At 41.9% G+C, this 22,235-nt stretch overlaps 1 protein-coding gene across 1 annotated transcript in view; it reads left to right on the plus strand.

The window, feature by feature from the left end:
• LOC126473245 (U3 small nucleolar RNA-associated protein 4 homolog) overlaps positions 1-22,235 on the plus strand; it is a 75,931-nt gene that overhangs the window by 48,057 nt on the left and 5,639 nt on the right. Inside the window, exons 10-11 of the mRNA XM_050100164.1 lie at positions 7,131-7,317; positions 17,301-17,407. Of these exons, the coding sequence (XP_049956121.1) occupies positions 7,131-7,317; positions 17,301-17,407 (294 nt within the window). The remainder of the gene's footprint in view (positions 1-7,130; positions 7,318-17,300; positions 17,408-22,235) is intronic.

Genomic DNA, 22,235 nt, shown 5'->3' on the forward strand with positions numbered 1-22,235 from the left:
TTCCAGGAGTGCTAGTTCTGCAAGGTTCACAGAAGAACTTCTGTGAAGTTTGGAAGGTAAGAGACGAGGTACTGGCAGAATTGAAGCTGTGGGGACGGGTCATGAGTCATGCTTGGGTAGCTCAGATGGTAGAGCACTTGCCCACGAAAGGCAAAGGTCCCGAGTTCGGGTCTCGGTCCGGCACACAGGTTTAATCTGCCAGAAAGTTTCACATCAGCGCACACTTCGCTGCAGAGTGTTAATCTCATTCTGGGCACAATAACTTTTCCCATAATTCCTCTACGGCCATCTTACTGGAACTAAGTGATATCACTGTCTAAGTGAGATGCTAACAACTGATTATGTGCTCTTTCTAGCAGAAATACTCTCCTAGCCTTTTTGACTGATTTTTAACTTCAGTAACCATAGTTGCTACAATGAAATCATGATGGCCAATCCCCATGTCTGTACTGTCTTCGTCGAAAAGATCTAAGATATTTCTGTTGTGTGTGTTCTGCTGAACTAGCTGCTCAAGATAGTTTTCATAAAACATGTACAAAAGTACTTCGCATGACTTTTTTGTCTGTACCCCCTGTTATGAATCTATAAACATCGCAGTCTTTACTCTGCAGCTTAAAGTTGCCTCCAACTAATATTGCATGATCTGGTATTTACGCACTGCTGACCATAGACATTCTTTGAATAACTGTAGAACAGTCACAGAAGAATCAGGTGGCTGGTAAAAACATACAACAATTAACTTGGTTTCACCTAGCCTATTATATGCAATCAGAGATAACTTCACTGTCACACTCAAGTTCGACTTCAATAGAGAGAATATTTTTGTCAACTGCAATGAACATTCCCCCTTCTGTGGCCTCTAATCTGTCTTTCCAATGTATGTTCCATGACCCGCTAAATATCTCGGAGCTTCCACTTCAGGTTTCAGTCAGCTCTCGGTCCCGAGAATAATTTGAGTGCAAGAACTATCCTGGAGGGCAGGCAGTAAATTTGGGAACAATAAATAACAAATAATTACTGGTGGTCGGATTTGAACTGACAACCCACAGCTCACAGCTTTGTTCCATCTCCTGTAGAAACAATCACTCATTGTTTCAGAAGTTCTCACTGAAGCTGACTACAGCACCCTTGGGCTGGATCTTGTCACTGGCCCTCCATTTGGTATCACTGGCATAGCCTTGCATTCTGGTTGTGTTGTTCCACTATGATGAACCTCAACAATAACCCCTCCCATCAAAGCTTCACAGTCATTTGAGTGGATTTTTGGTTCCCTTGAACCTCACATTACTGATCTACACCTCTAGACTGTAGCAGGGCTTCATACAGAGGACATGGATAACATCTCTGCACTTTTGTCTCTTGGTGAAGAATTATAATCTTAGACTTCATATGTGAAGTATGCCAAGCAATAAAGGATATAGTGTGGTGCAAAGTAGCATTTTTGTAACTTTTCTGATAGTCCCTCTATCCACACATGCATAGAGAGCTGTACAAGTCTCCCGGACTGTATCTCACTAGCTAGTGCTTAGTGTTACAGCACTTTCAACCTTTGTCCTTAGTGCCCAGGGTCTGTAAGCAAGGATATTGCCTTTCTTCTACATCCTCTGTTGTTTTGGCCTCTTGACTGTGGAACAAAAAAGAGCATTGTGAAGTCGGTGGTGTCTTGCTTCACTGTGTTGTAGACTAATGTCAGAATGCTCAGTGTTGTATCCCAATCTCTCTACCGAGCAAGGTGGTGCAGTGGTTAGACACTGGACTCAATCCCGCATGCGGCCATCCTGATTTAGGTTTTCCGTGATTTCCCTAAATCACTCCAGGCAAAATGGCGGGATGGATCCTTTGAAAGGGCACGGCCGACTTCCTTCCCTAATCCGATGAGACCGATGACCTCGATGTCTGGTCTCCTTCCCCAAACAAATCCCCCACCTCCAATCTCTCTGTTTGACATCAATGTACATTGAGAGCATATCTACTGATGTCTTATTATTCATCTGTGGATGATAGGCAGTTGTCATACTGTGGTTGATGCCGCAATGTGAAATTGTCTATGATACTAGAGTCAACTGGAAAACTATTCCATGATCAGATATCATCACATGGGGCACTCTGTGCCTCAGATTATTGTCTTTTACAAGGAACTTCGCAATTTCTTGAGCTTCTTCAGCCAGCACAGCTCTTAAGTCTGCATATTAGATGAGACAGTGCAGATTATTATCCATTGATTCGCATTTGTCGACTTTAGGAACTTCTGCAAGAGGTTGATTCCAGTTTGGAGGGTAGGTGCTGCTGTTCGTGGGGCTGGTACCAGATGCCATGGAGGTAATTTTATTTCTTCAGTGGCAAAGAGTTGGTTTTTTAATTTAGGCAAAGGTTTGCACTCTGAACACTGTTGTCAGGCAGCGTAGCTGTTCTTCAAATGTCTTCGGGGGAAAAAAAAAATTATTGTGTTCCCCCAGTATGCTACAATAAGCATAGTAAGCACATCAAGGTGGCACACCAAAGGCATCATGACCAAATATTTAGTTCGTCTACATCAGTTCAGCTAGGAATTTATCCCAGTTAATGAGTCTGTCTCTGTTGTTTGCGAACCACTGCTGGGCTGTGCCATCCTTGTAAAAGAACTCATTTGTCAAACATGTCATGTCATCCTACCTGTTGTATTTGGCAACTTGGTTGAATCTTCTCAGACATTTCATGAGGTCCTGACCAGTGTCTCCAGAAAACAGTGATGCTTGCTAGACCTGCAGCTGGTAAACTCTTTTCTGGGATCCACTGGTCTCCTGAATATACAGACTGTGAAAACAATGTGCTGATTGTATTCTGGTTCCTGTCCATACAGGTGACAGCTTTTTTGTTGCCTAATTGCAGCCACAGTGATGTGTATGTTTTGGAGTACCAGCATCTTCACCAGATAGTGTTACACCGTAACCCAAATCAAGTCCAAATCTGAAAGCAACGTCATCAATGAAGTACAACACTTAGCATCAAAAGCACATTTATTATGAACACCTATGTACAGCCAGAACAGAGCAGAACTGAACTGAACTGAACTGAACTGAACTCTTGGCTGGAGAGTGCTCCTATACATGCAAACTAAAATATTCGTGTATATAGATGTTATAAACATAAGATATTTCAAGATCTTTCCAGAAATGATAAATTGTAGATGACAAATAATTGCTACTGACAGGGTTTGAGCTGGTGGCCTGCAGCATGCCAGCAATCAGTGCCGGCCACTATGCCCCAATGCATGCACCACACAGTGCAGCAATATTGAAATAATGACACAACCCCAGAGACAATGAAAAGAATATGCAGTGGGAATGCAAACACAGTAATGAATAAAACTATAAACTGATAGTCAGTTGATGATGGTTAGGCAACCAAATAAATGAAATGTGTAGTGATAAGAGATACGTATAAGAAAGATATCCAGCAAGTAAAAATTTAAAAAACTTCTTACTAGAACAATCACAACTTTATTTTGACATTCAGTATTACCACTTCATCATGGGAGTGCAACATTTGGGCAGATATTGTTACGTGGCTTTGCAGTGCAGCATGCAACTTTGAAATTGTTTGATATCTGCCGTATTAATTTCCATATTATCCCTCAGTCATTGCAGGAAACGGCAGCCTAATAACTAGGTGTATTCCCAGTTTTCGTAAAATCTAGGCAAGTTATTGCTTTCTTTAGTAGTTTGTGTTTTTGCTGAATACTCTCAAATAAGCTGGAAAATAAACTGTCATAAAGTGTTTGACAAAAAAGACATTGATATGTGCAGTCATACTTCCTATTATAAAATATATATAAATCCAATATACTGCACAAAACTGGTAAAGAGAGGCAGTCATCAACATCTTGTTTGACTTGAAAACAACAGTGTTTTATTAGGTGTGGTTCTGGAGGTGGTATAGCACTTTGGATTTATGTAATCAGAGATTCAGTCCATCAGACAAATTGTGTGGAGGCATACATTGTTTAATATGCATTCTAAGTTGTATTTCTCTTGCACACTACATATACTCACATTAAATGCAAAAACCTTTGAATTATAATCTGAAACGTTACCAACTATGGTATCAAGTCATGTTTCACAAAATCAGCAATTTGTGCTAAAAAATACAAGAAGAGACCACAGCTCTGTTATATTGGAAGGATGGGATAGGTGAAAAGACACAAAAATATGATGTTGAGCACCTTATTACTTCATGAGAGTATTCCATCTGAGAGAACCAATCAAACCTATTGATCAGTTTGTCTTCAGGATCTGAAGAGAGTTTAGCTGTTGGTGGGTGTGTATGTGGGAGGGGGTGTTATTCCACTAAGGATTTTCCAGTATTCTGCAGATTATAATTATACACTTGTCACTAAACTGGACACACATGTAACAAAAAGCTCGTGTTTAAAGAAGGTTTTAGTGTTCAATTTGCTATGTGTTATCATACCAGAAACATTAAAAAATTAATCAGAATTACTCTTATTCGTACCCTGAAGTTTGTTTCTTTTGATTCATGCAATGCATTTTGGGCTTAATAAATGGTGAGACGTGATGACGGTTTAGTTGTATAAGCAGTGTGAATGTGAGTGTAATATATAGGTGGCATGTTGATTTCAGAATTGTGTAGTATTTTAAAAGTAACAAATTATTGATGACTTGCTTGTACAAAAGTTTAGAATTGTCTCGTCTCCAACCTCTCAGAATACCAGAACTAACTACCTGTCACTGTGAAGTACCATATTCCCCTAGAATACCATTAGTGCCCTTCCTGACAAAGCTATAATGTCATATAATTGTGATCTGAGATAAGATTTAGTATTCACAAAGTTTTTCTACATCATTGAGAGCAGGTATCCATAGTTGTACTAGCTAGTATCTCCAAACTGGTGTAATTCTGCTACAAAATCCATACATTCTCTTCCTCTATGCAAATACACAGCGTACTGAACTCTTTAATACCATTACAGTGTAGCCAGTTGCAGAATTGAATGTGTTATTTACAGGTTCTGATCAGTGTTGTCACCGTCATTCTCACCTCAGTACTTTGAGTGACTACTGAAGATCTGCCCCAGTATATTACTCCAATATTGTGACTGAAAACTTAATTCCTTCTTACGAATAAATCTGATATCAGCCTAAATTTTGGGTAACCAGAGACGATTTGTGATAACTAAGTGGAATAAACTATCCAAAAATTGTGCTGATGTAAGTAGCATTACATCTTGCCTGTCTCATTCCCTCATGATGGGAGAATGTATTGAAGAAATATTCTGATACTGTCCATTATTAGTGACTAATTCATAAAGCATAATATGCAATGCACCAACTTGTGAGACAGGGATGGGAGCCGAACCCGGATGAAATCTGCTTGGCTGATTAGTGACTGTGGGCTGTTGTGGCGGTCAGCCTCAGTGCAGTTTTTAGACTGTTTCGCATGCTGATTTAGGCAAATGCAGGGCTGGTCCCAAAATTCCACATCAGTGAATACAATATACAAACATTTAAAATGCAATGACACTCAGAACAAAGTTTACACGATTCACAGACAGAATTCACACTGACTTCCCTGCCTTATGTTACCTTGATGACTGTGGCAACAAGAAGGGCATCCCATTAAAAAGTTAAGTAACAAGATAAATTTTGCCGTATCTTAAAGATTGGGTTCCAAAGTAGGCGGGATAAATGCTTGGGAAAAGAAAGACAGAAACATTGTGTCCTTTGTTAGTGCTAGGCAGTATAAATCTCAGTGATAGTAATAACATGTGGTTGGTGTATTCAAGGAGGTGCCTTCTGTAATGTTCTTTATATTGTGTACTCATTAACTGATTTAACACTGAAGGCAAGTTCAGAAGCTGAACTGTAGTGTTATGTATCTTAATACTTCTTGTATATTATGCATTATGTTCAGGAAGCTCGCTAGGTGCAGAAGGATACATCTGCTGGTGCCAGGTCACGTGACAAAACACTTGCGGCAGATTTAAGTGCTGCTGTGGACCATTACAGTTTAATTTGTCAAGTAGTCAATGTTTACAGCAAGCTCTCTTGGGTATCGACTGATGAAAACCTTGCATTACATGGCTGTGTCCTGGACTGTAATTTAGACTTTTTTGTTACCTACTGGTGACATTTGCCTAGCACACAGATTTGCCTTTCTGCCTAATGCTGTACTCTACTCACACACCACTCATCCTACAGCTGTGTTTTCAGTGAAAGAACCAGCAGATTATAGATACGTGGGATGGCAGTTTGTATTGGAGTACTTCTTAGGCAAAGCTATAAACAGTACTGTGCACTATGATGTGAGTTATTCAGCAACTTCCAGAGTTCTGTATGCCCAGAAGAGTCAGTAACTTTTACTTTCTGTGATTTATTTGTACAGTATTTGTGTTTCACAAAAACTATGTTGTTGAACAAGCTGAATTACAACACCGTCTCCAATGATCTTGTTGTCCCTTTCATAAGAATGCCATTACTGATTGAGCCAACCATATATGACTCGCAGTCCACATTCAGAACTTCAGCTGTACCAGACCTCTCTTCTATATGAAGTCTTCACAGAGGCTCTCCTTCAAAACTTGTCAGATTAGCACCCTTGAAGGAAGGCATCCGGAGTGTTGGTCAGTGGCCACTTTGAGACGGAATTGTTTTCTCTGCAGCAGAATGTGTGTGCTTTGAAACTTCCTAGTAGATTAAAAGTGTGTGCCAGACTGGAAGCTGTACCCAGAACCTTGTGTTTCCCATAGGAGTAAAGCTTTCAGGTTTCACTCTGGTGGCACGCAGTGGCAGTAACCTGCCAAGAAATTTCAAAATAAACACACACTCTGCTTTAGAGTAAAACATTCATTTTAAAGTAAAACATATTGAGTTTACATTAATCACCAGCTTCCAATGATCATTCAAAAATGACTGTCCAGTGTTTTCATAAATGAAGTGCGTTAGTTATCATATAAACATTGTTAACATCTAGTAGCTACAGTATATTTACCAAGGGAGTTATTTGTGAGCAAGATTTTACTCAGTATTTGCAATAATACATTTTTTAACTAAGTAATTATTTTTGCAATCAGTTGGGAAATATTAAAGTGTGTAAAGCAGTTGTGTAACTTGAAACTTGTTTTGTTTTTGCAGAAAGATGAAGACATAAGCTTACAAAAAGTGAAACATTTGCCAGATGAGTGTGAACCAGCTCATCATCTCCTATTCAGTCATGATAGTACAAGACTTATAATAGCAACTTTTCAGGGAGCAATAGTTGTTCTCCAATTGTCTGATCAACCATGTTTGGTATACTGTCTCAGACCAATTCATGAAAAACGTAAGTAATCAGAATATTTCATCAAAAGCATAAGTAATTATATGTACCAATTAGTTTTGTGCATTTGCTGAAATTTACAGTGCACCTTTCAGTATACTGGTAATTTCCTTCTTAAAGTTATACTGCTCTTTCAGCATGTAACGTGTGAACATGGTGTTAAATTTATGAAATATACTGAAGGAAAAACAATCACAATACTAAAAATAATTGATATAAAATAATGAAATTTCAGGAATACATTTATCTAGATACCATATTTAAGTGATTAACATCAGAAGATCACAGGTTAATGTAAGTGTGAGAGAAGCCATTGCAAATATGAAATTCTGGTACATTAATAACTGATGTAACCACCAAAATGTAGACAGCAAGCATGCAAATGTATGTGCATTGTGTTGCACACGTGCTGAACGTCAGTTTATGAGACGGAGTTCCATGACTGTTGCACTTGGTTGGTCAGTGTAGGGACCCTTTTTAATGCTGTTCGTGAATGATGTTGGAGTTGTTGTCCGATGATGTCCCATATGTGTTAAGTTGGAGATATATCTGGTGCCTGAGCAGGCTGAGGCAACATGTTGATACTCTGTAGAACATGTTGGGTTACAAAAGTAGTATGTGGATGAGTGTTATCCTGTTGGAAAACACCCTGTGGAATGCTGTTCGTGGATGGCAGCACAACAAATCGAATCACCAGATTGACATACGTAAATTTGTAGTCGACTGTGGTGTGGGATAACCATGAGAGTGCTCCTGCTGTCATACGAAATCACACCTCAGCCCATAACTCCAGGTGTAGGTCCAGTGTGTTAGCATGCAGACTGGTTGGTTGCAGGCCCTCAGCTGACCTCCTTCTGACACATGGCCATCACTGGTGCCAAGGCAGAATCAGCTTTCGTCAGAAATCACAACAGGTCTCCCCCTTGCTTCCCCCCTCCCCCTCCCTCAGTGAGCTCTCACTTGACACTGCTGAAGTCATAAGTGGCATTGGGTTGGGGTCAGTGGAGTGCACACTGCCGGGCGTCTGGCTCAGAGCTGTTCTTGAGATGACCAATTTGTAACCGTTCGTCATGTAACTGTGGTGCAAACTGCTGCACAGATTGCTGCTGCAGATGCAGTATGATGCACCAAAGCTGTATGCTGAACACAATAGACTTCCCTCTAGGTAGTGCCATGTGACCATCTGGAGCCTGGTCGTCTTGCAACCATACATTCTCATGCCAGCCATTATTCACAGTGACTACATTCCTACCGTCTTTCTGCAGTATCACAGAAGCAACATCCAGCTACTCATAACCCTATCACAGGACTTCATTCAAATTCAGTGAGGCATTGATTGTGGTGTCTTTGTTGCCTTAAAGATATGGAACTTAAATAGTGGCAACTATTTATTCACAACCAATACAAAAGATTTACATGTTTGCACCTATTACTGCCCTTCAAAGTAGTCATAAGTACTGTGTAGAACCCATTGCCAGCAATGTGGAAGGCATAGTATACCGTTAGCAGAGCCTGTTCTGTTGATGGTGCGAATGGAGCGGTCTACTGCCTGTCGAATCTCTGGAACAGTTCTGAAGCGAATGCCATGAAGTGGTTCCTTCATCTTCGGAATCAAATCAGTCACAAGGACTTAAGTCATGGGAGTACAGTACTTCCCAGTCCCATCGACCGAACAGAGCAGCCACAACTTGTGCTGTATGCGCCCGCACATTGTTGTGGAAAACTGATGGGTGGTTTGCGCAGAAAGTGTCACCTCTTCTTTTGCAAAGCTGGTTGCAGGTGATGCTCCAAAAATGTACGCTGATGGTCTGCTGTTGATGAACGTAATGCGTTAGGATAACACAATCACAGTCGTACAGGAGAATCACCATAACTTTAGACTGCTCCATTCACGTCAACAACAGAACAGGCTCTGCTAATGGTATACTACACCTTCCATGCCACTGGCAATGGGTTCTACACAACACTGGTGACTACTTTGAAGGACAGTAACAGGTGCAAACATGTAACTCTTTTGTATCGGTTGTGAATAAATAGTTGCCACTATTTAAGTTCCAACCCTCGTATTTTTGACTGACATCAACTCACCATGTCCAGTCTCGAAGGTAACTAATGCACACGACCGTTAGAGCATGTATTTAATAAATTAAAAAAAAAGTTTTCTTGGGTTCTCACAGTGGTGTTTTAGCGCTACCCTGGTGCGACTAGTGTGAAATTTGAATAGACATAATCTTTCAGATGTAGAAACTTGCCTACCAACTTTTGTTTCATTTGTGTTGCGTAACTCTGTCATGGTGTTGCAAATTTTTTTTTTCCATCGGTGCATACTAACTGCTCAGATTCTTGACAGTAGTTACTGTTAAGCCCAAAAAGTCATATTTTTTACTTGTTGAGAATAAATACTCATTAACTTTCTTGGCCCTCTTTAAACAATCCCACATTTGATCCCAATAAAAAAAAGAGCTTTTTTAAATAATCCCATGTTTGATCCCAAGATGAAAATTTATGACAACTGAGGAACTAGAATTATGCTGCTTTCTTTTCATGTGGTCCTTTTAAGACTTTTCATTCTGTGGATAACATTTTGTGGAAGAGACTTCGATGTTACTGTGTTAAGACATCTTTCTTGTATGGCTGGTATTGCCACAGGAATACATAGTTGCTATAACTGTAAAAGTTGCTGTTTATGACAGCACACTGCTAAATGAGGCAAATATGATAGTGGAATAGACAAACCATGCAGTAGGGAAACAGGTATATAACCAGCCCATGGCAAACAGTTACGCTTTAATAACCACATATCACGGAAATTCAGGAAAACAGATTGGTTCTACCAACTCAAAAATTGACATTGGCAGTGATGCACAGAATTCAACTTTGTCTGTCAGACTTGATGGATTCACTACCCGTATGGAATGCCCAAGAAACTCAGTCCAGGGCACTTTAAATTTAAACAAATATATGGCACATTTTCATTCCTTTGTTTCATGATATATTGCCATATAAAATGTAAACAATTTTTCTATTATACGGAAATAGTACACATCATGAGGAAGTTCCTTATGGTGTCTTTACATTTTAAAATATATTTAAATGATTTTACATACCTTCTTTCACAATGATCTTGGATACAAAGTCACTGGCTGTTTTTCTTTTTCAATAATTTGTGTTCTACAACATAAGGAACATAGTAATATAAGTCCTCATATTTGCGTAGGTAAACATATGTTGTGTAGTAACTTTCGAGATGATACATTGTATGACCATGTCCATAAGAAGACTTAAAACTCACTTTTTAGCTGTTCAGAAGCTGGCTGGGAACATTGCTAGCTGTTTCAGTCCAGTAAAGATTCATTCGAGAACAAAATAACTATAACAATTCTATATTGTACTCAAAAAAGTGTCAATGGAAAGTTTTTGGTGGAATGTATATGTTTTTGGATTGAAAGTAACAACCTTCACAACTTTCTTATTTACCTGTCAACACATCAACATCTTAACTGTTAGGTGAGATGTTTAGGAGTGATCCTAAACTGTATTCTAGCCCATTTCCCCAGAAGTAATTGAGAAGAAATTTGTGCACATTCATAGAATCGTGTAGTAGCAGAGGAGCACTAAAACATCCATGGGAATAAAGGGTGTAAAAGTTAATTTCTGTGCACTTGATGATGAGATTAATAACGTATCAAACAATGGAAAATCCAGGATGGAATGTAACAATACCAGAGAAGGAAAGTTGCTACTCACCATATAGCGGAGATGCTTAGTCGCAATAGGCACAACAAAAAGATTTACACAATGGTAGCTTTCTACCATTAAGGCCTTTGTCAGCAGTAGACATACATACACACATTAATAAAGTACACTTGTATGAGTATTTAACAATATTATTGATGTATCCTGATCATTAGATTCTTAGCAGTTGTTGACATAGGTTATGTACTGTCGGGAGTAGCATCGTAATTTGTAAATATCTTAAGTATAACAGCTGATTAACAACTGCTGAAAGAAAAAAATATGTGAAACGATGTTGAAAAATTGAAGAGACTGGTCAGTTATTTGCTTTGTCCATCATGGGGCATTATTTACATTTTGTCATTTATAATTTTCAAGTAGTCATACCCAATATAATGTATAGTAACCCAATATGTTTGTTTTATACATAATGGAGGGATGAAAGTTAAGAATTCGCCATATAGTTGAGTGCTCAATTGTCACACGAACAAAACTGAAAACTCAGCTTATCTTGTAGACAATGCTCTTCAGAGGTAAGTAATGCAGAGTATACATACATACACACACATAACACACTTGCATGACTACATTGTTCCATCTGCCTACATTGTACTGTCATTGTCAGCAACATTTTTAGTCCTGTTTACCTCTCTCTCAGCAACTCAAAACACCTCAAATGTACAGCGAATTATAACCTTTACTTCTTTCATTATTCTTATTCCAACAAGAACTTTACATTATCATAACAATAAGAATCCTTTCTTATTCTGTCAAAAACAGTTTCTTTTGTGCTGTAGCTTTCCTAGTCTTGTAATCAGATTTTTATTTCTTGTATCTTATTGTAATGCTTTGGTTTTCTTCAAATTTATTGTGACATAGTGTTCATAATGTAGACATGCTGATTCAGTTTTCTGTGACACTAATTTTTTAAAGATTTCTTTCAAAGTTAATAATTGTTTTTAACTTTCAATGAAATGATAACATGTTAATATTTGACCAGTATTTGTTTATGTGCTTCTTTATGAAAAGCAGTTTTAATTTATTATTGTAATAACACGATTCACTTTTCCGTCGCACTTCACCTAGTGTAGAATGGGAACTGTTTCCTAGGCATGCCAGATGCGAACTGGCTGGGCACAGCCCGCGCTGCCTGAGTTGTTGTTGTTCCGCCGGCAGAGGGCGCAGCCAAATTCTCACGTGCCCTCTGGTAGGTGGCACTTTATTGCGGCAACTACTGTCCTTGACGCGCCGTGCCGATGTGCGCATCCCGCGATCTTTCTGGTGGCTACTGCACTCCTCCTCCTTCGGGGAGTGAAGCCACCGTGAACCACTGCGTCTGAAGGTGGAGGGTTGTGCAGTAGCGATGACCTCCACATCCATTGGAAGGCTGGAGTCGGGGTGATCCGCCAACCCTCGAGCCGGAACCTTCGAATACGGTTGGAAGTGACCCACACAAAGAGGCCCCCGTCGTCCCACCACGGGAGCCCTGGACAGAACGGGCGACAAGCCGTCGAACGCCGGATCTCGGTCCACCTCGGACGGGGCAATACCCAGTGGTGGTGATGATGGGGAAGGGACGACCACTGGTGAACCAGCCTCCTGAGGAACCGGCCCCGCAAGGGTGGCCGGCTCTCGCTGGGGCATCTCTAACGATGGCGATGCCGGTGCTGGAGCTACTGGAGGCTGCCAAGGCTGAGAACCCTCGCAGTGTGGTGGAGTCACAGGTGGGAGGGGTGGTAGTGTCCCCTGAGAAAACAACACGGTTGCCGGCAATGGGGAAGCCGGCACCTGAGGGGTCGGAGGGTGGATCCCCAAACGTGGACGTAGCTGATTTTGGTGACGACGTACCTCCTGGTCCCCCACCTGCAAGGTATAGAGCCAGCAGCCATTGCGACACAGGACCACCACCGGTATCCAACATGGATTGCGATCAAACCCACATGCCTAGACCGACATACCCGGTGGAAAGCCGGGTACCCCGTTTTGCGAAGACTGGCGAGGAACAGGCCGGAGGAGGTGCAGCAGTGTCCTAGGTTGGCACCCATGGAGGAACACTGCGGGGCTGCCTTCTCCCATTGGTGTGGTCTGGTATGCCGTCAGGAAAAACGTCAATGCCTCCTCCGCAGGAAATTCTTGCACATACTTTTTCATCTGCATCTTAAATGTGCGCACCATGCGCTCGGCTTCTCCATTGGATTGTGGGTGAAAGGGGGGAGAGAAAACGTGCCGAATACTGAAGCGCCTACAAAAATCCTGGAAGGTCTGCGAAATAAACTGAGGTCCATTGTCTGATACCAGAGTGACTGGCAGACCTTCCACAGAAAAGATTTTTGCTAGTGCCTGGATGGCAACTGCTGAAGTGGTTGAGGAGCAGCGAACCACATGTGGGCATCGGGAATAAGCATCAATGACAATGAGCCAAAAACCATTGAGAAATGGGCCCGCAAAATCTATGTGAACACGTTCCCATGCCTGGGTTGCAGGCGGCCATGAAGAGAACGCTGACCTGGGAGATGCCTGTTGGCTTGCACCAAGTGCTCAATTTCTCTGTCAATACCAGGCCCCAGTACACACGCCTGCGACCCAAGGTTTTAGTATGGGAAACACCCCAGTGCCCCTCATGTAATGTGAGGACCACCCTTCGCAAACTTGCAGGAACAACCACGCGAGGAGCTGTATCATCTGTAGCCAGAAGGAAAACTCCTTCCCAGACTGAGAGGCGGTCTCGTAGAACAAAATAATTACGAAGAGGGGCCCAGGCCCGACCTGGAGGTCGGGACGACCACCCCTGCTGAACGAGGCGAGGCGAACTACTTGCCAGAGAACCGGGTTAGCTGCTGTTTCCCTGGCGACTCTAGAACTAGTGATTGGGAAGCCATCAACCGCTTGGCGGGATGCCACATCCAAATGAAAACACATAATCTTCTCCCGATCGAACTTAGGATCCGGGCCCACCGGAAGACAGGAAAGAGCGTCGGCGTTGGCATGCTGTCCAGTAGGGTGAAAATGAATGTCATAATGGTACTTAGAGAGAAACAAGGCCCAGCGCTGCAGTCTGTGGGCCACCCTATCCGGAATCTTAGAGGCAGGGCCAAATAATGATACTAATTGCTTATGGTCACTGATTAACTGAAACTTCCTGCCATACAAGAAAGGGTGAAACTTGGTAACAGCGTAGACAATGGCCAAAGCCTCTTTTTCCACCTGGGAGTAATGGGCCTGCGCGGGACTAAGAGTTTTAGACGCAAACGCCAGTGGCTGCTCCGAGCCATCCTCATTGTGATGGGCCAGGACTGCCCCCACCCCATACTGCGAAGCATCTGTAGCCAGGACCATTGGCTTATTGGGGTCAAAAGTAGCCAAACAAGGTGCTGACATGAGGAGGCCCTTCAACGAGGTGAATGCTCGCTCGCATGCAGGCGACCAATCAAAAGGAACACCTTTGCGCAGAAGGCAGTACAGGGGGTGGGCTATGGTGGAAGCCCTGGGAATGAACTGGTGGTAATAGGCAATCTTGCCTAGAAAAGCTTATAACTCCTTCAACGAAATGGGCTGCGGAAGGTCGACGATACCTTGGACCAAACTTCCTAGCGGCTGGACACCGTGTCGAGAGATGGTGTAGCCCACATACTCAATGGATGGTTGGAAGAAGTTTGACTTACGCAGGTTGCAACGCAGGCCCACAGACCTGAATTTGAGAAAGAGGGTTCGAAGGTTGTGCAAGTGTTCCTTCGTGCTGCGGCCTGTGACAATTATGTCGTCCAGGTAATTAATACAATGAGGGATTGTTGACGTGACATTCTCAAGATAATGCTGAAATATCGGCGGGGCACTGGATATTCCGAAGGCCAACCGCTGGTATTGGTATAGGCCAAACGGGATGTTGATGACTGCCAGGCGGTATCTGATGATAAGCCTCCGAAAGATCGATTTTTGAGAAATATTGGCTTCCCGCCATGGCGGAGAACAATTCCTCAGAACGAGGCAAGGGATAGGTGTCCACCACCAATTGGAAATTAATGATGGCCTTGAAATCACCACAAAGACGTAATTTTCCTGAGGGTTTCCTGACAGTAACGAGGGGCGAAGCCCACTCACTAGAAGAAATGGGAAGAACGACACCGAGGGCTGTCAGCCTTTCTAGTTCTGCTTTTACCTGAGGGCGGAAGGCCAAGGGGATCTGCCTCGCATGTAGAAAATGTGGGCGAGCCGATGCCTTCAACGTTAAGTGAGCTTCAAAGTTCGAAACACGCCCCACGCCCTCCTCAAAGATATCCTGAAAGTCAGAGATCAAAGATTCCAGTGATCGGTAGGGAACGTCTTTGGAGACCAACTGTATGGTGTCTGTGATAGGAAAACCGAAAGCTTGAAAGGCATCCAATCCAAAAAGGTTAGCGGAGCTCGCATCACTGACAACAATAAAAGTAAGAGGCCGAGTGACTGATTTGTAAGTAACGTCGGTAGTGAATTGACCCAGTACGGGAATGAACTGTTTACCATAACCACGTAGATGCCGGTAAACTGGTGCCAACGGGGGCGACCCAAGGTTGGAGTAAGTTTGTGCATTCAACAAGGAAACTGCCGCGTCCGTATCTACTTGCAGTTGCAATCGGCGTAACCGAACCGACACCTCGATAAAGAGTTTGTGTGCCGATGTGTCCGGAGCCTGGCCCGATGTAACTTCCTGAATGTCAACGTCCATGTCCTCTGTACCTGCTTCCTTCGATTCTTTTGAGGCTGAGCGGCAAACTTTAGCAATGTGGCCTTTTTTATTACATTTGCAACAAACGGCCCAATGCTGGGGGCACTCTGACCGATCATGATTTATATAGCACGACACACAGGACGGTAACAGGGACCGGTGGCCAGAACTCTGTTTACGCACTGTGCGGGAGCGGCCGTAACGGCCGGATTGTACCGCTCACACGACGTCCACCCCGGATGCGGCGGACGCGGCCGCGCCACCCTGAACTGCCGCGACATCGCACCACTCTTCCAACTGTTGACCTGCAGCGTGAGAGACTTCATATGATTGAGCAATGGACAGGACTTCCTCAAGGGAAGGGTCTTCCAACTGCAGGGCCCATTGCCAGACCTCCCTATCAGGGGCCGAGCGAACAATGACGTCACGCACCATAACGTGGGCATATGACTCTCGCAACTGCTCTGTCAAATGCCGGGATGGTCCCTTTGAAAGGGCACGGCTGACTTCCTTCCCCGTCCTTCCCTAATCCGATGAGACCGATGACCTCGCTGTTTGGTCTCTTCTCCCAAACAACCCAACCAACCAACCAACTGCTCCGTGACAAAATGACACTTGCAACTAAGACCGTGCAGCATAGCGGCCCACGCCCGGTAAGACTGATGGGGTGTTTCTTGCATTGATAGTACTCGACCGTAGCCACAACATGTTTGCGGCGGCGATAATAGGAAGACAGCAATGAACACAAGGTGTCGAAAGACAAGGACGAGGGTTCCTGCAACAGCGCTAGCTGCCGCAAATCTTGATACAGCGAGGGAGATATCCAAGACAAGAAAAGAGCACGACATACCTCCGCATTGGCAACATAAAAACGCCTGGAAATGCTGCCAAAGGCGATGTTCATATGCGTCCCAATCCTCCGCCGTCTCGTCATACGGGGGAAAGGGAGGAGGGAACGGCGCTGGAGCAGACTGCGTGGAGAGCAATGCCGGAAGCACTTGTTTCATGGTTGCCATGAGCTCTGTCTGCTGCTCAGCCAAAACCCGCACTAAATCCTCCATGCTGTGGAGAAGCTGCGAAACAGGAACAACAATGCAACACGCGAAAGAACGACCCTACTCGTTGCCAATTGTGTAGTAACATGACTCACTTTTCTGCCGCACTCCACCTAGTGTAGACTGGGAACTGTCTCCTAGGCATGCCCGATATGAACTGGCTGGGCACGGCCTGTGCTGCCTGAGTTGTTGTTGTTGTTGTTGTTGTTGTTGTTGTTCCGTCGGCAGAGGGCGCGGCTGAATTCTCACATGCCCTCTGGTAGGCGAGACTTTACTTGGGCAACTACTGTCCGTGACGCGCCTTGCCGATGTGCGCATCCCGCGATCTTTCGGGTGGCTACTGCAATTATGGTGCTGCTTGCAAGTGCCATAAAGGTGTGATCTATTAGATCTAAAGTGGGTTCTGCTACAGAACAGAAGTAAACTACTAATAAAATTTATATTCACCTGCTAGAAAGAATTTAAAATATTGTTAAAGTGCTTTCTTGTTATAGTTCATACTGACACTGTGTTCCTGCTGGGCCTCTCTCCAGATGATCAATATTTATTTGCTGCTGACCATGAAAGTCACATTGCAGTATGGTTCCTTCAGAGTGGAAAGGTAATAAACCATATATATAAAATATGTTCTATTGTAAACAAAAGGGAAAAGAAACTGTATGATCGTTTTGTTGTACATGACAAGTTATGCTTTTTTATGTACCAGAGTCTTTGCCTAGCAGTTTTGATAAGTAGTATTAATGTAATATCTTACTATTCTGTCATCTAAGTAAGTTTGTTTGGATGCATATAGTAAGTAAAATACTTGTCATTTGAAATCAATGTCAGTATGAAGTTTTTGAGTTTCATGATATCTTCTTTTACATCAACATAAATGCATTAGTATTTTTCAAGCCTGTGACCATTTACTGCTGTTAACTGGTTTACTGTTGAAAAATGAGACTTGTAATATGCAGCCAGTGCTGAAGAAATAGTGAACAATAAGTAATTAATACTCCAGTACTCAGGAACAATGTTATGATGTGTTGCCTCTGAAGAAACACAGTTCTGAAGTTTTGTTGGTCAATAGCACACGAATCCATGTTGATTGTGGTAATTGGATTGTGTATAATTCCACAAATTTTATGAAAATTTTGTGCAATGCACTTAATTAAGGATAGGTTGATTAATTTTCTATCATGTGAAATATCTTTTGTACTAGATAATGCATTGAATGACATGGGACTCAATGTGTAACTCTTATTTCTGAAAAAAATTATACAATAAAGCTGTTAAATTTTGATACAGCTTAATCCCTATATGATTTTGTTACCCATAACCTTTCCTTCTCAGTTGCTGATTATAAGAACATTTGATTACAAAGTCTAGCGCATTTGTCCCACATAACATTTGTGTATGTGTATGCATTTGCGTGGAAGATTTCTTCTCTTCATATGATTTTAGTTTCTGTTTGGAGATAATTTATACTTTTGTTTTCAGTATAGTTCATTTACACTGCACTAATCCTAAGTCTATTACTTTGCAGGAGTGTCAGTGTTGTTGTTGTTGTTGTTGTGGTGTAATGTTTCCAAACAACATATCTATTAACCGGCTATTCTCTATTTGCCATTGTTGTATGTGATCCTCATGCTGCCAGTATCCTAACATTCCATTTTGCATAGAAAACGCCTGGTATAGTTACGTGTTAACAGTTAATTTCAGCTCCCACTCGTACACCCACTCCCTCTCCCCTCCACTTTCTTCCTTGCTAGAGAAGTGTGTACGCCCTGTTTTCTTTTCCTTGCATTCATATATCTTTGGATTTCATAATTGACTGACCTGATGGTGAATGAGCTAATAATTCACAAATCCTATTTTATGGCATATCCCGAAATCACTTACGGCAAATATAGGAATAGTTCTGCTGAAAAGGGCTGTCTCATTCTAAGCTTGTGCTCCCATCTCTAATGACCTTGTCATCAATGATACGTGAAACCCTATTTTTCTTCCTTTTTTTTAGCATTCCATACCTCAGTTGGTAAAAACGGAACCCTTATGGGATCACTTTATTGTGTCTATTAAGAGCCTTTTCCTCGGAAGAGATAGAGGTGTCAAAGTCCAGATTTATGGCAAATACCTTACCCTTGATGGTGTAAAAATATATAAGCCTCTAAGCCATTGCAGTGAGAGAATACTGCCCTTTATGTCATGTGTTTTGATACTTGCAAACACGCTCATCAGAATGTTCGTACTGAACCCTGAGAGTGCGAGTCCTACTAAAACTTACCTGGTTTTATATTTGCTACATATGATTTGTTTCAGTAATTAACTCATTGCCAAAAATGAAAAGCTTCATTTTCTAATTAACGTTGATCCGGGTTTTATCAACATTTATGGTATGATCTTTGAAAATGAACACTTCATTTTGAGGATTAAAACTAAATAATGGAACCACATAGGAGGTGTTGGGCAACAGAGAGGAACACTTAAAGTATATTTGAAAGGTGACTTCGCTACTAGACAAATCTTTCCATAGACACAGAAAACACACACACACACACACACACACACACACACACACACACACGGGATGACAATTATTGAACAGTATGAAATAAAGTCTTCATAATTTCTGAATGGTTTGTTTTAGGATGTTCAAACTGCACAGGGCATGACGGGAATCAGCATGCACATGTGCATGCGCCTTGTTGTTGTTAGCCATTTGCACATGAAAATGTTATGATCCAGCGTGCCTGGCTGTATAGTGCTTGTGAAGGCCTACTATGTGAGCAATAACAGCCCAACTTTGGCTCAAAGGAAGTTTGTGACCAAGTTCAAGCTAAAGACAACTGGTCCAAGTGTGCTAACAATCAAGAATTTGATTTGCATGTTTGAGAGAACTTGATGATGATAGTGTTGGCAGTGTCTGTCGTGATGACAGTGCTGGCAGTGTTGGTCGCCCAGAAAGGGTGAAAACACATGAAAACATAGAGAAGACGAGTATGGTGTTTCAACCCAGCCCCAGGACATCGATCAGACAAGCAGCACAACGGGTGGCAGTCAACTGTGAGACACTGCCAGCCACAAATTATTGTTGAAGACCTGCATCTCTTCCCATAGAAAATTCAAACCCATCAGCCATTAAGCCCCAGGGTCATGGAACAGCAGTTGTTTCGCCAACACCATTGTTTACGGAATTGATGAACAAGACTTTGATGTGAATATGGTTTGTTTTAATGACAAAGCCTATTTTCAGTTGGATGGGTTTTATCAATAAGCAAAACTGGTGCATTTGGGGGACTGAGAATCTGCCTTTCAGGGGTGAGAAGTCTCTCCACCCTCAATGGGGCACTGTGTGGTGTGTAATGTCCAGTAACAGAATAATCGGTGCAATATTCCTTGATGGCAGGGTGACCAGCGAACGGTATGTGAAGGCTTTGGAAGATTATTTCATCCCCATTATCCAAGACTGAGCTCAACCACATCAAAGCAGAAGAGTGTTTGATGTCCTGGAGGAGCACTTTGGGGACTGCATTCTGGCTCTGGGGTAACCAGAGGCCACTGACGTGGGCCTCGAATGGCCACTATGTTCTCCAGATCTGAACACATGCGACTCCTTTTTATGGGGCTATATTGAAGACAAGGTGTACAGCAGGTCTGTTAGGTACAAGGAGTAGGAATATATATGTGGTGCAGACAGGGCCAGGGAAATTTGTCTGTGTCAATGGAGGTAGTGGAAAGATACAGGAATACTTATATTAGAGGAGAATGTGGGACACAGAGCGCAATATTTATGGTTGTTGTGTGTTGTGAGCAGTAGAGATGGTTGCTACAGGGTGACTGGCAAGTCAGTGTGTCATGGTGTGTGTGGTAAGTGGGTTTAAAGTGTGTGCTGTTGGGAATTTGACAAGGAAGCACCAGGAAGTAGAAAAAGTGTGTAGAGATGACAATGGTCATGTATGAGTGAGTGGTGTGCATACAAATGTGAGTGTGTTTCTACATCTGAGGAAAGAGTTTGTCCAGTGGCTAAAGATTAAAACTGTTCCAATTTCATAAAACTGAATTTCTGTAGCTAAAAAACCATTTTAACTTCACTTTATTCCAAATAAATCTAAATGTTTTAGAGACTGCAGTAATAAACACACCACATAACAAAAGTTATATTTTTATTTCTTACCTCTGCATAAGAAACAATTTCTTCACCCTGTGCATCAGTGACGTTGATCTCATTGATTGAGTGGCATGTACTGTCCTGCTTTTCTTCCGCTGTGCCACACAGTGTTTCGTCCAAAGTTGGTAAAAATTTATAAGAAATCTACTCTTCCATTGTCAACAGTTAAGATACAGGGGGTAAATTCAAGATAGGCTGTACTTCTCTGAACAATAAAATTTTGGATGATAGGGGACAAAAGGTATATGAAATATCTGACGCCAAAGGGTGCAAGTTGTTGCCACATTGACCAAAACAAAATTTTTGTCTATGTTTGGAGTGTGTTAAAAAGTATCTGTGTGATTTTTTGCAAATTTGTTAATGTGGGTCCACCCCTTCAGATCAGAAATGAAACTGCTGTTTGTGGAAGCCAGAAACTTAGAGCCAAAAAGATGCTGTCAAGTTCATCTGATAGGCAGTATTTTCTGGAGTCACTCAGGGATTTTGTTTATTGGTTATCTGCACACATGCTCAGCAAACAACTGTGTAGTGCATGAAGAGTATATTTAGCATTGTACCAGGTGTTAAGTTTTCATCCAGCTCCAGTTGAGTATCAACCATGGGAAGAACAACTGCTCAGATATCTCTGTGCTTGCTGTAATTAATCTAATCTCGTTTTTGGGGCCCCTGTGGGTGCAATATGTTTGTGGCTAAAAAATATTCCTAAATTCTTCAGTTGATACTACCTGTTGAAACTTTTTAAGTGAATCCTCAATCCATTCACAAATCTTGTTTATTAACCAATGTAATAATACTTTCCTTAATAGACATTTTTTCATACTGAGTCAAATAATTTGTGGAAATAAAAAATACCATATCCACATGTAGCCTTGATCCTTGGCTAGAAGTCGTGCAACCAGTGATCACAGTTCTTTGTTATAGGGTTCTACAATCTAGCATCCCTCCTATCACGTACTGTTCTGCCAGGTACATAACTATTCGGTGCTTGGTCAACTTTTGTAAACTTGAGTCACACTTGTTCTGCATGCTTCTGCTCAGAACTAAATATTTCAAGCTACTCCTTGAGATATGACACTGCTACCACTTTATCTAGCCTATAGAATATGTAATTCTTTGTACATGTTTTTGTTGCCCTTAGTATTTAATAATCATTATTGCTACATTTCCTTTATGGTCAGTGATCAAGTGTATTTTTTGCCATTAGATCTAATATAGAGGGTGCTTATAATTGAAGTTCCAGTTAAAAAGTAATTGCTCAGAATGATGTCAAATTTGAACA

The sequence above is a fragment of the Schistocerca serialis genome, chromosome 4, assembly GCF_023864345.2.
Source record: "Schistocerca serialis cubense isolate TAMUIC-IGC-003099 chromosome 4, iqSchSeri2.2, whole genome shotgun sequence".
Lineage (NCBI taxonomy): Eukaryota > Metazoa > Arthropoda > Insecta > Orthoptera > Acrididae > Schistocerca > Schistocerca serialis.